This window comes from Microtus oregoni, unplaced genomic scaffold, assembly GCF_018167655.1.
Source record: "Microtus oregoni isolate MIOR12 unplaced genomic scaffold, Mior012 000022F_ref0000154, whole genome shotgun sequence".
Taxonomy (NCBI): Eukaryota; Metazoa; Chordata; class Mammalia; order Rodentia; family Cricetidae; genus Microtus; species Microtus oregoni.
In genome coordinates, this window is record NW_024543081.1 from 12,105,078 (window position 1) to 12,121,262 (window position 16,185).

General features: G+C 50.3%; 1 protein-coding gene across 3 annotated transcripts; it reads right to left on the reverse strand.

The window, feature by feature from the left end:
- Positions 1 to 441: 441 nt before the first annotated feature.
- Txn2 (thioredoxin 2) lies at positions 442 to 14,594 on the reverse strand. Of its 3 annotated transcripts, XM_041672291.1 has the most exons (5): positions 14,222 to 14,475; positions 13,186 to 13,448; positions 10,677 to 10,800; positions 1,055 to 1,175; positions 442 to 629 (listed from the first exon to the last, which is right to left on the reverse strand). In XM_041672291.1, the coding sequence occupies exons 1-4, from the start codon at positions 14,243 to 14,245 to the stop codon at positions 1,062 to 1,064; spliced, it is 525 nt and encodes a 174-aa protein (XP_041528225.1). In that variant the 5' UTR covers positions 14,246 to 14,475; the 3' UTR covers positions 442 to 629; positions 1,055 to 1,061. The 3 variants fall into 3 exon arrangements, with proteins under 3 accessions (XP_041528225.1, XP_041528226.1, XP_041528224.1); XM_041672292.1 differs by lacking the exon at positions 14,222 to 14,475 and adding an exon at positions 14,499 to 14,594 and having other exon boundaries at positions 442 to 1,175; XM_041672290.1 differs by having other exon boundaries at positions 442 to 1,175; positions 14,222 to 14,471.
- Between the last annotated feature and the right edge of the window lie 1,591 nt (positions 14,595 to 16,185).

Genomic DNA, 16,185 nt, shown 5'->3' on the forward strand with positions numbered 1-16,185 from the left:
GATGCCAGTCTAGGAAGAAGGCCCCAGAAGGTCTGAGAGTGTCAAAGGTCAGAGTTCAGGTCTTTTATTCTTTAGGTTTTTTTGAGGCAGGGTTTCTCTGTGTTGCTCTGGCTGTCCGGGAACTCAAAATGTAGACGAGGCCGGCCTTGAAGTCACAGAGCTGGGATTAAAGGTGTGCCTGCCACCACCACACGCGGCTCAGAGTCCAGGTTTCTGAGACAACCACTTTTGGTAGAAGTCCCAGCCTGCATTCCTTGAGGCCACATTCACATATGGAAACAGTACAATACCCTCTGGGCTTTAGAGGGCATGGGGACGTGTGTGATGTAATGGACAGGAACAGAAGTCACAGAGGGTGGACAATCTAAGAGGATTCAGGGACAGTCGTGGCCCAGGAACACCCACCCACCCCAGTGCTTGGCACCCACAGACAGAAGCTGGTGGCAGTGCAAACCTGGTTTTATTGGTCTGACTTCTTCACAGCTCCCCCTCCTGCTCAGGGAATCAGAACCAAGGTCCAGTTAGCCCAGGAAGGGGACAAAGGAGAGGGGACAGCTAGAGGGTGTGGGGTGGGCTCTGTTCTTCACAGCAAGAGGTAGAAGGGTCATAGAAAGTTCTTTATTATAGACCTACGAAAAATGAGAGAATCACACATTACTCTCGCTTGTTCAGCTTCTGGTTTCTGTTTTCAAACTGGGGCAGAAGAGAGTGTCAGAGGCGGGAGAGGGGGGCTGGTGGTTCAGAGGACTGCTGATGGGGGCTGAGCCTGCCCAGGCTCTTCTAGCATGTGGGGGAATAAGGACAGGCCCTCGAAGGAGCAGACAGCAGGAGGTGCCCAGAATGCCCCCACGCCAGCAGCACTGCTCCCCTGCTGGCCACCCTGGTTGAGAGCTGGCTCTGCAGCACTGGTGGCTTCTAGTTTGGAGGTCTGCTGCCAAAGGCCGGACCCACGGGGACAAGACAGGGGTGGGGCAGGAAGGATGACAGCTCAGGGACTTCTACTAGGCTCCTCCCCAAACAGGCTCCAGCAAGCAAGGGCAGCCATGACTCTTTCCTGCTTGTCAGCCAATCAGCTTCTTCAGGAAGGCTTCCAGCTGGTCCTCATCCTTGATGCCCACAAATTTGTCCACCACGTCCCCATTCTTGATGGCCAGCACTGTAGGCACAGCTGATACCTGGGTGAGAGAACCACAGGCCAAATCACTTGGAGGTCAATGTGCCTCACTCACCTTCCCAAGCCCCTGCAGAGAAGGCTGAAATCAGACTATGCCAAAGGAAATGGGGTCTCCGCTGGGTGTGGGGCCTAGAGGCCCACCCATTGGAGCTTCTTCCACTGCAAGCTCCCAGCAGTACCCTCCTCCTTGAACCACATAACTGACTCACTGGCCCCGCGGTTTGGCTGGAATGACGAGATGAAAATAACCCGGGTGTGCGCCACACACCAGGCTGCTTTCTGAGCCTCGTGACCTTTCTCTGTATACTGGGCAAGGCATGGTTTACCTTGAGTGTTTGGGATAGATATCAGAGTCCCACTGCAGTGGTCAGGGAAGCAAGCTTCAGGGCTGGCTGACCCTGGTAATCCCTTTACTACCTCAAGCCTCAGCTTTCCTCAGCACATGGGGACACTAACAGTACTTTTAAGTATGATAGGAATGCAAAATGACACACTCTAAGACACAGCACAGGGCACATGGTACACAGTGGGTGTCGTGAAGCTTGGCCCCACGAGAACCACTTTGGTGGATATAGTTAATGGTATCAGGGACCAGACATACATAGCCTCTTCCTGTATAGCGTGGAAGGGAGACAGCCATATGTGACCTGAGGTTTATCAGGGCTGGCAAAAGGCAGAAAATGGACATTCCTGGTCCATGAGGCCCCATTTCTACAGTTCTGGGGACCCATATAGATTACATGAAATATAGATGAGGCCAGCGTGTCTGGCATGTGTTGCCCAAAGCTTGGTATTTGCTGGCATTTGAGAACCTATATAAACAGAGTAAGATAAACAAGGCTTAATTTACATACAAGTTAACTACAAAGTAACAAGAGCAATGGACAGAAACCCATAGGGTCTTCCTACAGCCCGAGGGCTGTGGGGTGAGTCATCTTACAGGCCAGACTGAGATAATATCCAAAGTGGGGCAAAGAGAAGTGAAAGTCACCTTGGCCCTATGGTATAGTCCTCACTTGCTACCTGACAGGCCCTACAGCCATTCCTAATGGGAAAAACACAGCATGGAGAACACAGTCCCTGCTCTTTTTAGTGCCTCTGGCCCCTTTAAAGACGGTCCTGGAGGTGATGTGGGGGACCCAGGGTATGTGCCAGCACCATGGGTGTCCTCGCCTCAGCCTCTCTGCTGGCTCTTGTCCTGGTCAGACTCTAGCATGGGTGGTGGCATTAACAGCCCACAACCAGGCTTGCACTGTCTCCAGGAAAAGGCAGGGAGCAGCAAAACAGGCTCCAGGAAGCGCCACTGGGTGTGTTCCTGCACCATCTAGTGGCTGATGAAAGAACTGCAGCACCTTAAGGCTGGCTCTGCAATTAGAGGACAAGCTCAACCACTTAACTTCCAACTTGGCAGAAACGTTCCGTTGGTGGACATTCCGTCCCCTTAAAATAAATACTCCACTTTTAAGATGTGGTCTGGGGCTGAGGGTGTGGCTCAGCGGTAGAGTACTTGTCCACTAGGCATGAGGCCTGGGTTCCATCCAGCACCAAAAAAACCCCCAAAACAAACAGCTTCCCTTTGTCCTGGCACTTTAAGTAGGCCTCTCCACTCCCTCCCTGAGACAGTCGGAATGGATGGAGTCTCCCTCTTGTGAGGTTCTGCTGTGTGTGCATGCCTCTGTGCATGTTGGGACACGAAGGTCAGGCTGGTGTCCCTGACAGTTGAGGTCTGGTCACTACTGATCAAGCGCTTTCTCAAAACTCTGAGCAACACACACTGTAAACACGCATGCACACAGCTACAGGCTCCCAGAACAGTTTCTAGCTGGGTATCTGGGCTGTGACAGGAGGCCAAGGCATTTGCTGCTCCGTAATCAAGAGGCTTGGTGTTTAGAGCATGGCCATCAATGTCAATGCTCAGGCCCCTGTATGTGGTCCTAGGAAGGTGATGGGTGCCAGGCGGTGGTGGTGTACACCTTTAATCCCAGCCCCTGGGAGGCAGAAGCAGGTGGATCTTTGTGAGTTCGAGGACAGACTGGTCTACAGAGAGTTCCAGCACAGTCAGGAATGTTACACAGAGAAACCCTGTCTCAAAAAACCAAGACTCCCTACCCCCACCCTCCACCCAAAAGATAAAGGTGATGGGAACTGAGACAACCTTGGCTTCCCCTCAGTTTTTTTTTTTTTTTTTTTTCGAGACAGGGTTTCTCTGTGGCTTTGGAGCCTGTCCTGGAACTAGCTCTGTAGACCAGGCTGGCCTCGAACTCACAGAGATCCGCCTGCCTCTGCCTCCCGAGTGCTGGGATTAAAGGCGTGCGCCACCACCGCCCGGCTCCCCTCAGTTTTTGACAGGACAACAGGAACCAAGGGCTAGGGAAAGGACATGCTCAACCATGCTGCCTGTGCTGTCCAAGAAGCCACCCGGGGCCTCCTAGCCTGGAGGAGTCCGTCCGTGGGAATGCTCATGAGGCCCCTGCCCACTGATCTGCAGCATCTTGTCTCACCCACTAGCAACACGGCTAAGAAACCATCAAAGGCTAGCACAGTCGAGAGATACCACAGGAAGCTGGTGACCTCTGTGGCCAACTGAAGGGCGTTTTTAGGTGTCATTGGAGATCCTGGGTTGGTACATTTTTCTTGTTTTCTTGCATACAAGAGCGGTCACTGAGCGACATCCTAACCCTCCTATCCCACCATCTTAGAGATGAGAAGACTGAGGTTCAAAGCACCTATTCCAAGAGGACTCAGAGAGGGAAAGTGGGGATTCAAACAGGAAACAAAGTCTGTTTATCTTTGCTTCTGCCGGAGAGTGAAGGATCAGAACCAGAGAACACAGACCCCAGCAGGGGAAAGGCAATTCAGAGAAGCGGTCAAAGACTTCATGCTTTAAGTGAGAAGAGTCTCGACTACTTAGAGTTCTTAACAAACAAACAAAAGAGGGTGGAAAGGATGGCTCAGTGGGCAAAGGCACTTGCCACCAAACTTGATGACCTGAGTTCAATCCATGGGAATCACGTGATAGGAGGAGAGAACGGACTTCTGCATGTTATCCTAAAAACGTTTAGATACGGAGCTGGGGAGACAGTTCTAATGCCATGTAAGGATGAAGACCAGAGCTTGTGTCCCCAACATCCATGTAAATGCTGGGTGGGTACGGTGACCACCTCAACTCCCAGTGTTTCTGAGGCAGAGTATCTGCCACCAGCAGGCTAGCTCAACTGATCAGTGATTAGCTGATCAGTGAGCTCGGTGCTCAATTGAGAGACCCTGCCTCAGTGAATAAAGCGGAGAGCGAGCAAGAGAGACACCCAACAGCAACTTTAGGCCTGCACAGCACCCACTACACACACATTTGTGTGTACACGCAACCATTAAGGAATGAAGAAATTAAGTCCTTCCTGGAACTCTGGGTCATAATCTGTTCTTTATTTCCCTCTTCAGGGAGAAACCCAGGGCTTTTGGCATAGGTGCTCTAGGCACATGCTTTACCACTGAGCTATACCCTCAGTTCAAGTCCACTCTTTGAGGAGTCCATAGTGCTAGGTAGGTGTGCTGTAGTTCAGCCTCACAAGGCAGGGACGGGATCCTGGTAGCAACATGGCTACTAGCTTTAGGTTTGAGAGACCTTGTTTCAATGGATAGGTAGACAATTCCCAACGTCTAGCATGGGCCTCTGTATGGATGCACATGCATGTGCACACAGGCTCCCACACAAGCAAAACCATGCATTACACATGATACGAAAAACGGAAAGAAAAAACGAATATTCCACAGGGTGGTGGCGCACACCTTTAATCCCAGCACTTGGGAGGCAGAGGCAGGCGGATCTCTGTGAGCTCAAGGCCAGTCTGGTCTACAGAGCGAGTTCCAGGACGTAGGTACTGAAACCCTGTCTTGGGGGGAAAAAAAGAATATTCCAGGAGGACCAGTGAGGTCACTTGGTGAGTAAATGCACTTGCCACAAAGCCTGACAACCTGAAATCAATCACTGAAACCCACATAATGGGGAGAACCAATTCCCACATGCTGTCCTCTGACCTCCACATGTGTCATGGCATGTGGACCCATGCACACACATATGGTAATGATAAAAACAAAACAAACAACAACCCAGTCATATTCAAGTTTGAGAGGCACTTATTTCCAAACAAAGTAATTAGAAATGATTAAAATACCATATATTTTAAACCAGTTAATTGCTGTGGGATAATGCTCTTGTACTCTGTAGAGAAGTGTCATTTGTTTTAGTTTAATAAAATGCTGACTGGCCAGTAGCCAGGCAGGAAGCATAGGCAGGGCGACCAGACTACGAGAATTCTGGGAAGAGGAAAGGCAGAGATGCAGTCACCAGCCAGATGCAGAGGAAGCAAGATGAGAATGCATTACTGAGAAAAGGTACCAAGCCACGTGACTAAAACACAGACAAGAATTACAGGTTATTTTAAGTTGTAAGAGCTAGTTAATAATAAGTCCGAGCTAATAAGTCAAACGGTTTATAATTAATATAAACCTCTGTGCATTTCTTAGGGACTGAACAGCTGCAGGACTGGGTGGGACAGAAACTTCCTTCTACAGTTAATGATTTGTCTACTGAGGTATATGTATGCTAAAAAGGAAAAACAAAAAGAAAAGGCCAAACCAGGCTGTAGACATGGATCAGTTGGTAGAGTGCTTGCTTAGCATGCAGAAAACCTTTAAACTGGGAGTGGTGGTGTATGCCTCTAACACAGTTCTCAGGAAGTGGAGGCAGAAAGATGAGGAGTTCAAGGCCATCCTCTGCCAGTCTGGATGGTGGGACCAGTCTGGAACACCCCACCCCCATCCCACCTGCCCCATCTCAGGAAAAAAAAAACTAAAGCTTTAGATAAGTCACCCAAGTAGTGACAGTGGATATGTCAGATGGTCAGGTCACAGGCGATGCTGGCGTGTTGGGATTATATGTTCAAGTATAAGGCTGAGAGAGATGCCTCAGGGGACAGCAGATGGCCCATTCCTTCCCTACTGCCTCCCCTCCACAGCCCCCGAACTAGGAAGGTCTCCATGGTCAGGAGAGATGGGCAAATGCAGGCCTTGCACCCTCTGAGACCATGCAGAATAGGAGTGGGGGTTGTCAGTGAAACCCTAAAAGCCTCAAGACCCCACCCCCAGGGACTGTGGTAATCAGAGTGGGCATGGAGGAAGCATGAGGGAGTTGGGAGGGCTTGAGGACTTGTAGGAAGCTTCCTAGGGGTTTGGGGATCACTTAGAGGCAATCTTCCTTCTTGGACTCTCTTTAGAAAGAACAGGTGTGGGAGAAGGGATGCGATGGCCAAGATGATCCTGTTGGGATTCTTGAGCCCTCAGGGCTTGACCAAACAAGGAGGCCAAGAGGAGGATGCTGCCCAGATACCCTTCTCTATAACCAGGGTACTATGTGGATGGTGGGCAGGGGGAGGAGGAGGGTCCCAGAGGACTCCTCACCTTCCTGCCTTGCCAAAGGCTGTCCTTACTCACACCACCCCAGGTTTGCTGGAGTGCAGGAGTGCTGGAACTTGTCACCTGTGGGACCCCTGTTAGTGGGAAGTCTGCTTTCTGTCTTACTAGTTCCCAGGCCTTGGCACGTGGTTGGTCTGCAGTAAAAGAAACTGAAGCTGATGTGGTAGCATCCGGAGGTCTCAGGAGGTAGCCTGGAAGTCTTAGTCTGACCGTTGCCCTGTGTGGTTCCAGTCTTGAGTTTCTACCAGAAGTTTCTACCCATTCGCACTTGGACCTGCAGGGGCCCTGAGGGGTGCACTGAGTAAGCTAGGGAAAGTCAGGGGTGGCTCAAAGGTTGAAGGCCCCCTCTGATCAAGCAACTGGTGGGAGGGCTCAGAAACCAGCAACCCCTCCTCCACCCACGCCCTTGAGCGACCTGGGCTATGAAGTTTCCGGGATGGCCTTGCATCAGCAGTGGTCATGGTCATCAGCGGCCCTGTCTTCCCAAAATTAATTTCCTCTCCTCTGCCCCAGGCAGTCTGACTTCCTTTGACTAACCACCCCACTCTGTCCAGCTCAGGGGATGGATGACAATTCTCACACTACCCACCCCTGTTTCCCACCATGGGCTCTGGTCAGAGCATGGGTAACTGTACTTTATAGCTGGTGTGGGGAAGGTAAGCAAAGTTAACAGAGCCTGGATGCCTGAATTCGGAAAAAGAAGTCATCGCCCCCCCCCCCCCACGCCAACTTCCTCCAGTCTTGACAGGGTTTCTCTGTTCTCTCTGTTCTCTGTGTATCTTTGGATGTTCTGGAACTCACTCTGTAAACAGGCTGGCCTCGAACTCACAGAAATCTACCTGCTTCTGCCTCCCGAGTGCTGGGATAAAAGGTGTGCACTGCCACCACATCCAGACAAGAACTTTTTTTTTTTGGTTTTTTGAGACAGGGTTCCCCTGTAGCTTTGGAGCCTGTCGTGGAACTAGCTCTTGTAGAGCAGGCTGGCCTCGAACTCACAGAGATCCGCCTGCCTCTGCCTCCCAAGTGCTGTGATTAAAAGCATTGCCACCACCTGGGCTGGAGAGATAGCTCAGAGGTTAAGAGCATTGCCTGCTCTTCCAAAGGACCAGAGTTCGATTCCCAGCAACCACATGGTAGCTCACAACCATCTGTAATGAGGTCTGGTGTCCTCTTCTGGCCTGCAGGCATATATGCAAACAGAATATTGTATCCATAATAAATAAATATATATTTAAAAAAAGCATTGCTACCACAGAATATTGTATCCATAATAAATAAAAAATATATTAAAAAAAAAAAGCATTGCCACCACAGAACTTGCTAACTATCCCAGGCTGTCCTGATGCTAGATTTATGGCTTGCACAAATCCTTCTAAGTATTAAATATCAATACCTGGCTTCCCCTTTCTTAAAACACTCTGAGAGCCAGACCAAACATGCCTGTGAACCAGAGCTGGCCCCCAGGCGGCCAGGCGTGACCTTGGCTCTGTGAAATCATTGTCAGCATAGCTTTCCTAGGACCCCCTGCTCCAGGCTGGTCTGCTTTCCTAGCTGCTGGGCCTCTCAGCCCTCGCTCTTCCACTCACACAGCCACAGGATAGCCACCTCCCTGGGTAGGGCCAGTGGTCAGCCCAGCGGCTGCTGCCTGAGCTGACACACTTCACTCATCACTGCTTTCAGGTTCTGCTCTCATGTAACCTCCTCGGAAAAGACAGTCCTCAGACAGATGTGACCACACACCTGGAAGCACTGCAGGGGGGGGGGGGGGGACACACGGAACACAGGACAGGGACAGAGGGTCAGAAATGCAAGGTCATTCTTACTTGGTGACATCAAGGCCAACCTGAGCTTCAAAATAAGTCTCCATCCTGTTCCCATCTTTGAACCACGCCCACCAGTGTTTGGAAATTTACATATATTTACTGAGTGTCCCCAAGCCAAAACTTTCAACTCTGAAACCCTCCAAAAGCCAAAGTGCTATCTGTGACTGCCAAGGCCTCTGTACCAGGAGCCTGTACCTGAAAGCAGTAAGCAGACCGCGGCCTTCAGGCCAAATTCCACTGGCTGTCCACGTCTGTAAACAGAGCTGCCGGAACAAGCCACGGCCTTTAGTCTGTCCTGTGGCTGGGGACTTAAGGGACAGCCTCATGCATTTGCCATCTGAGCCTTCAGAGAGTAAAAGTTCTATTTTAAAAAAGATGTATTTTGCCAGGTGGTGGTGGCACACACCTTTAATCCCAGCACTCGGGATCTGAGTTCAAAGCCAGCCTGGTCTATAGAGTGAGTTTCAGGACAGTCATGGCTACACAGAGACCCTGTCTTGAACCCCCATCACCCCCCAAAAGATATATTTGCAAACTTGTTTTGAACTTTGATATTGTTTATTTAAAAACAAGTATGGGACTTTTGTCAACAAAGGCCAGAAGAGGATGTTAGACCCCAGGAACTGGAGTTACAGATAGTTGTGAGCTGCCATGAGGGTGCTGGGAATTGAACCCACGTCCTCCGGAAGAGCAGCCAGTGTATTTAACCACTGAGCCATCTCTCCAGGCCCTCAACATTCTTTTTTTCTTTAATATTATTTCATTTTACGTGCATTGGTGTTTTGTCTGCATTCAAGTCTGCATGAGGGTGTCAGATCCCCTGGAACCGTAGTCACAGACAGTTGTGAGCTGCCATGTGGTTGCTGGGAATTAAACCTGTGTCCTCTGGAAGAGCAGCCGGTGCTCTTAACCACCAAGCCATCTCTCCAGCCCCTTCAACATTCTTGAATGCTGTTTGGTGAGGTCAGTGTGTTTTTTGTTTTATTTTTTCCTTTATTTCTATTTGATGTAAATGGGTATTCTGCCTGCCTACATGTCAAATGCACCTTGTATATGCAGTGCCAGAGGAAGGAGGGAGTCATATCCTCTGGGGCCGTTGTTATGATTGATTGTGAGCAGCCATGTGGGTGCTGGGAATTGAACCCGGGTCCTCTAGAAGAGTCAGTGCTCTTAACTGATGAGTCATCTCTCCAGTCCCAAGGTCAGTGTTGTCTGCTGCCAGCTACATTTATATTTAACTTTATTTTTATGTGTATTGGTGTAAAGGTGTCATCAGATCACCTGGAACTGGAGTTATAGACAGGTGTGAGCTGCCATGTGGGTGCGGGGAATTGAACCTGGGTCCTCTGGAAGAGCAGTCAGTTTTCGTAACCACTGAGCCATCTCTCCAGCTCCGCCAGTCACATCTAGCGCCTGACACCAGGACCTGCGCTGTAGCTGAATGCCCACATAAACAAGTCAAGTCAATTCCTTCCTGTCTTTTTGCTGTTTCTGTACTGAGACCAAGGCTCACTCTGTACCGAGCCTGGTCTCGAACTCCTGCCTCTGTCTCTGGATTGCAGGGGTAAGCCCTCACTTCTAGCTCCTTCAGGTCTCTTTGCTGATTGCTCTCAACTCTTTCCTTCCCTCGGTGTATCCTTTGCTTACACATCAGGTCAGAGGCCCTGGAATGCGAACTCTTCCTTGTCCTGGCCACTTCCTCCCAGAATAACCTGCAGTTTCTCTCCTCATACAACTTCTCATAGGTTGCAATGAGCATGTCATTATGTTTTCTCCTGGCAAGCCAAGAAACATCTGGGGACAAGGAAGTCTCCTTACCTGTGCCATAATTACCCATGCCTGGCATGTCAGCCAGGGCTCATAAGCAATAGCTGACTGCACATGAGGAGGGTAGCCAGATATGGAGGCAAAGTCCTATAATCCCAGCAGCTGAATGGCAGAAGCAGGAGCATCAGGAGTTCAAGGACAGTTTGGGGTATATGAAACCCTATCTCAAAAAATAAACAACAGGGAATGACTAGTGCTTCGGGTTGTGTAACCGGTTTCTGAAGGGTGTCAGAGGCTCAACAGGGCCCTGTGTGCAAAGCCCGGAGACCTTCCTCCTAAGAGCGCTAGAAGAATATCGGACATGCCCCTTACTGATTATTGGGTGATTCCCACCTCCCCTTCCCTGAGGCCACTCCCTGGCAAATCATGGTGATACATACCTCATACTCGATGGCAAGGTCTGTGTGGTCGTCAATGTCCACCTTGGCCATCACCACCTTCCCATGCTGTTTGGCCACCATCTTCTCTAACCGCGGTCCTAGGATCTTACAGGGGCCACACCACCTCAGAAGGTGAGAAGGGACACAGTCAATCTTCAGCGTGCTTGCTGCCCCACCTGCCTCCCCAGAGTCTCCCTGGGGCCCACATGGACTCTGACAGCGGAGCTAAAGAGTGCGAAACCCGGGAGAATATACGATGGCCAGTCTTTGGGCCTCCTTGGCGATATGCAGAGCCTTCAGAGAAGGCAGGCTCCGAGGAAAGGAAGGCCTGTGGCGTTCTTGCAGATGACACAGAGGTAAGAAGCAGAGCCTGGCATGGGGGTGCAGTCCAGTAACTTCTGAACTAGGGAGAGGGCATCTCAGGACATGTCTGTGGGGAGTATCTTGATGAGGTAAACTGAGGTAGGAAGACCCACAGCAGTCGTGGGTGGGTGGCGCCACTCTCTGAGCTAGGATTCTGAATCGTAGAAAAAGGAGAAAGTGAGCAAGCAAGACGGCTTAGCGGGCGAGGGCACTTGCTGCTGGGCCCGACACCCCAGTTTGTCTTGGGAGCTTGCATGGTAGTAATGAACCATCTCCAGAAGGCTGACCTGACCTCCACTGTGCACCATGGCTCCAGCATGCAAGTATGCACACATACAATAAATAATGTTACGGGGCGGGGGGGGGGAGCTAGGGAGCTGAACACAAATATTCACCCCCCTGCTTCTTCATTATGGACAGTGTGAGCAGCTGCCCCAAGCCCCTGCTACTGTGACTTCTCTGCCACGATGGACTGCACTGGCGCTGTCAGTCACAACCTTTTCTCCCTAAGTTTCTTTGGTCAGGGTATTTTATCATAGCAATGAAAACTAAGACAGAAAAAGAAGAGAATTTGAGGCTAGCCTGGACTACACAGGGAAGCCCGGTCTTGATAGAACAAGCGGAGCCAGGATCACAAAAAAGTATTTTTCCTTCTTTCCTTTTTTGGGGGATGGGTGGCAGTGTGAGACGGAGTCTCCCTATGTAGCCCTTGTTGGTCTGGACCTCACTCTGTAGACCAGGCTGGCCTCAAACTCAGAGGTCCATTAGCCTCTGCCTCCCGAGTGTTGGGATATTTTCTTTTACTTCTTTTTTTTAAGGCAAGGTTTCTCTGGTTTCTTATTCTGTGTCACCTGCTGAGGGTCACACTGCAATGGACATGAGTGGTCCCTCCTTAGCTGGGGAGTGGGAATTCCCCAAGGACAGATGCTGTGCTATCAGCTACCATCTTTGTATGTGGTGCCAGAGAGGTGCCTGGCACTAAGTGAACAAACCTGAATCATGCAATCAGCTACCTTATGAGGAAAAAAGGGTTAGCTCACTGACCATCCTTTTCCGAAGCCCTCCACCATAGCAGGAGGGCGGAATGACTGCCTCCCACAGATCCCTGGCTGTCAGTTCCTGCTTTACCCCTTTCTATGAGCTGGCACACACCAGCCATTTCATATATGTAGGAGGTGGAGGCAGGGGAAGCTCAGGTCTGACCTGGGCTACACGGTGAGACCAACTCAACCTGTCATCCTTACCCCCAAACTTCTACTCATAAATTTCAATCAATGAACAAATCTAAATATCTAAAAAGCCGGTCTGTAAGGCCTTCTGTCAGGTGACAAGGACACCCACTGGCCTACCCAAGGCAACTTGGTGAGTCAGAGAAAGGACCAGGCAGAAAAGAAAGAACCTGTGAGATGTGTCTAGAAAACCTCCTGATTCTAATTAGATACACCGGTTTCTTCTGGGATGCTGTTCTACGGGGTCTGCTGGCTTTTTCGGTTGAACCAGGTCTAAAGGCCTGGAAATGAAGACCAGGCTAAAATGCAGACATTTATATCTCTAAAATACATTTCTACAGTACTGAGAAGACACACCTCCTGCCTGCTCCATGTACACTTGGGTATGGGGGCACTGATAACGTTTTGCCCAGCCCTTCCCACAGTTTTACTGGGTGAGATATTAAAACAAAATGATGTTATTCCACACTGAAGAAGACTGAGCGTTTCAGGCAGCAAGATATAAGAGATAGGCGCGATGCAGCTCTTATCCTAGCCCGCTCTGAAGACTGGCAGCCTGTCTTCTCCTACCACACTGCATGCATGCTTCTTCTTCTTCTTTTTTTTTTTTTTTTTTTTTTTTTTTTTGGTTTTTCGAGATAGGGTTTCTCTGTGGCTTTGGAGCCTGTCCTGGAACTCCCTTTGTAGACCAGGCTGGCCTCGAACTCACAGAGATCCGCCTGCCTCTGCCTCCCGAGTGCTGGGATTAAAGGCGTGCGCCACCACAGCATGCATGCTTCTTAAGGGCAGGTATTGGGCCTCGAAGTCTTTATAACGAGTCTGTGTGGGAGAAGCATTGGGCAATGGCTGAGTCACAGTGGCATTCAATAAATCCTTGTTCAAGTGAGAGCCTGGCTCTTGCTGCCCCCAGTACTCACTGCGCATGGAAATCCACAACGACTGGAGTCTCACTGTTGACAACTCTGTCTTGAAAGTCAGGTCCGTCCTGGACATTAAAGGTCGTTGAGCAGACTCTGGTGGTGTGCAACATCCGGGCTGGGCTGGCCGTTCCTGGCAGACCACCATGACCGTGCTGTGGGGTCTGCTGGGTTCTAGGGGTGAGGGGAGCCCACCCACCCTGAGGGGGCATCCTGGGGATGATCGAGGTCAGGAACCTCCTCAGGAGAAGCCGCTGAGCCATCTGTGAGGGAAAGAGGCAGGAAGAGCTGGGGTACATAACAGGAAGGAAACACATCTGGAAAATAAGGCATTCTGGAGTACTGAGGTGTCGGGACACGCTGAGCTAGAAGCCAAATGCATGGAAATACTGTAATGTATGATTTCTGAGGGCCAGGACTCATCATGCCTGCATTTGGGAGGCTGAGGCAGGAGGATACAAATCAAGGTCAGTTTAGGCTATATACTAAAACTCTTGTTTCTGAAACCTCCACACAGCAACAACAAGATACCTAGGTGAGTGAGGAATGAGAACCACAGAACAGACATAAGTTAGAAAGGCAGAGAACAGGTGGACAACCGAAATGAAATCAAGACTGAGGTGGAGGGAGCTGGAGAGATGGCTCAGAGGTTAAGAGCATTGCCTGCTCTTCCAAAGGTCCTGAGTTCAATTCCCAGCAACCACATGGTGGCTCACAAGCATCTGTAATGGGGTCTGGTGCCCTCTTCTGACCTGCAGACATACACACAGACATAATATTGTATACATAATAAATAAATAACTATTAAAAAAAAGACTGAGGTGGTATTAAAAAGGTTGATGGAACAAGAACCGGGCTCAAGTGCGTTACGTCACCGGTTCTCCCAGACCAACTCTGAAGAAGCTGTTTTAACGCCGTCCACATTCAGGGCAACCCAGGTCTCAGGTAGGTTAAGTGACATGACCAAAGCAACCCAGTTTTTAAAGGACAGTTAATTGGAACCCAAGGCCGTCTGGAAAAGCTTTACTCTACTTACCGCTCTTTTAAAATGCGTTTCCATGGGAAATTAAGGAGGGAAAAGGGAGCTCTCGAAGGCTGGGCAAAGAACCCCAATTACGGAAGGAGGAACTAAGAAGCATAGGAACCAGACATGGGGTACCAAAGAGAAGGGGGAACGAGGGTACGGAGAGACCGAGAGCACAGGACGTGCGGCTGCCGAGACCAGGTCTCCCCTCTCGGGTGCTCTCTCCGCTAGTGGCCAGCGTGCACAGCAGCGCGCCACCGCCGCCCAGCCCACCCCGCGGGGCTCCTACCTCCCGGCAGCTCGAGCGGAGGGACCACAGCCCAGCCGGCCTGCCCGTCAAGGGCACTCCTGTTGTCACTTCCTCAGGGGCGGGTCTAGCGTCATTTCCGGGAAAGACTACCCGGACGATGGATCTCCGCAACGTGGGGGCGGCTCGTTGTTTTCCACCAATGAGGATGGCGGAAAAAGGTATAGGCGTAGGGAGGGCGCGACCGGAAGGAATGGGATCTTGGAGGAGGGACCGGAAGAAGGGTGGGACCAGTGAGAGTTGGGGGGGGTGAGGACGGGAGGAAGGAGTGGCTTTGGAACAAATCTCGGCGGCCTTGCGCCCTTTTGGCACCGCCCACCCCTGGATCGGGCTCAAGTAAGGGCTGGCAGGTTGTGTTATCCTATATACCGCGCGGGAGGAAGCAGTGTTCCTGCGGAGGCTTAATGTTTAAAGGCTCAGTTGGTAGAGTGCTTGCCTAGCACACACGAAATCTGGGTTCCGTTCTCAGTACACGTAAACCGGGTGTGATGGCACACACGTGCAATCCCAGAACCTCGAGGCAGAGGCTGAGGACTCAGAACTTCAAAATCAATCTTGACTACATGAGGAATACTTGCGATCCTCTCTCTCTCTCTCTCTCTCTCTCTCTCTCTCTCTCTCTCTCACACACACACACACACACACACACACTCTCACATATCCCTCCGTGGGATTCAAGGGTTTCTTCTGTGGTCCTTGGCCTTATGTCTTATGGTCATGAGCAAGTAATTGGTGGTGTTTCTGAACCCTCGAGCTTTTTGTGGAAGTGGGCTTGCCTTTGAGACCCAAGGTGAAGCTTGGGCCTGGGGCTTTCCCTTCATGCCCACTGGCATGAGTAACTGAGGTCTAAGCACCTTATTTCTGCATATTACAACTTGAAGGGGTTAACTCTCCCACTCTCACAACTGAATTTACGTTTCAGTTCTCTGAGAAGGGCAAAACAGGTGTCTCTCCCAACAAAGGGCTATTTATCCATATACCCTTCCATTCGGGCATGAGGAAGAGAACAAACGTGGGACCTAAGCCAGCCTCACAGTGTCTCAAGGCCAAATCCAGCAGCCCTCATCTGAGTCACGTCCAGACTTGCCCAAGCTTATGCAAGTATGTCCAAAAATGATAAGACTAAACCTCAGTCAATTCAAGGTATACTAGTATAACTGCTGCTTGCTTAATCAATTATGTATGACGTGACCTCACTGTCCCTAAAACGCCCCTTAGCTGTGCATAAAAGGAGCCTGCATGCTCCTCTTGGGTCGTCACCATTTTGTATAGGTGAACGGCCCCACATATGCTGGTATAATAAATGCTCGTTGCTCTTACATACTATTTGAGTCTGGGGTCGCCCTTCAGCGTTTCCTCCGATCTTAAGTATGCCAGCCCCTTATGGTTCTGGGAGCACACTGCTGCTCATATTGTCTTCCACACCTTTGCTTACTTTGAGCTTTGTCTCTCAGTAGTCAGAACACCTGCCATCATGTCTTCTCTGAATAGTTTTGCTTCCTTCTCTCTAGTGCTTGCTTTGTAACTCTTCATAACATATTACAGTGTCTATTCCACCAGGTCTGGGCTTTCTGAGAGGAGAAATTTGTGGTCGTCTCTCATCTGCATATGGAGGCCAGTAGATGCTTGCCGTTCAGTAAATTCTTACTAAATTGAGAATCTCTGCACA

Coding starts and splice junctions, on each gene's coding strand:
- Txn2 (XM_041672291.1), bottom strand. CDS start 14,245: ATGGAAACGCATTTTAAAAGAGCG. Junction 13,449..14,221: donor AAACGCATTTTAAAAGAGCG/GTAAGTAGAGTA, acceptor TTTCCCTCACAG/ATGGCTCAGCGGCTTCTCCT. Junction 1,176..10,676: donor ACCTTGCCATCGAGTATGAG/GTATGTATCACC, acceptor TCTCTCACCCAG/GTATCAGCTGTGCCTACAGT.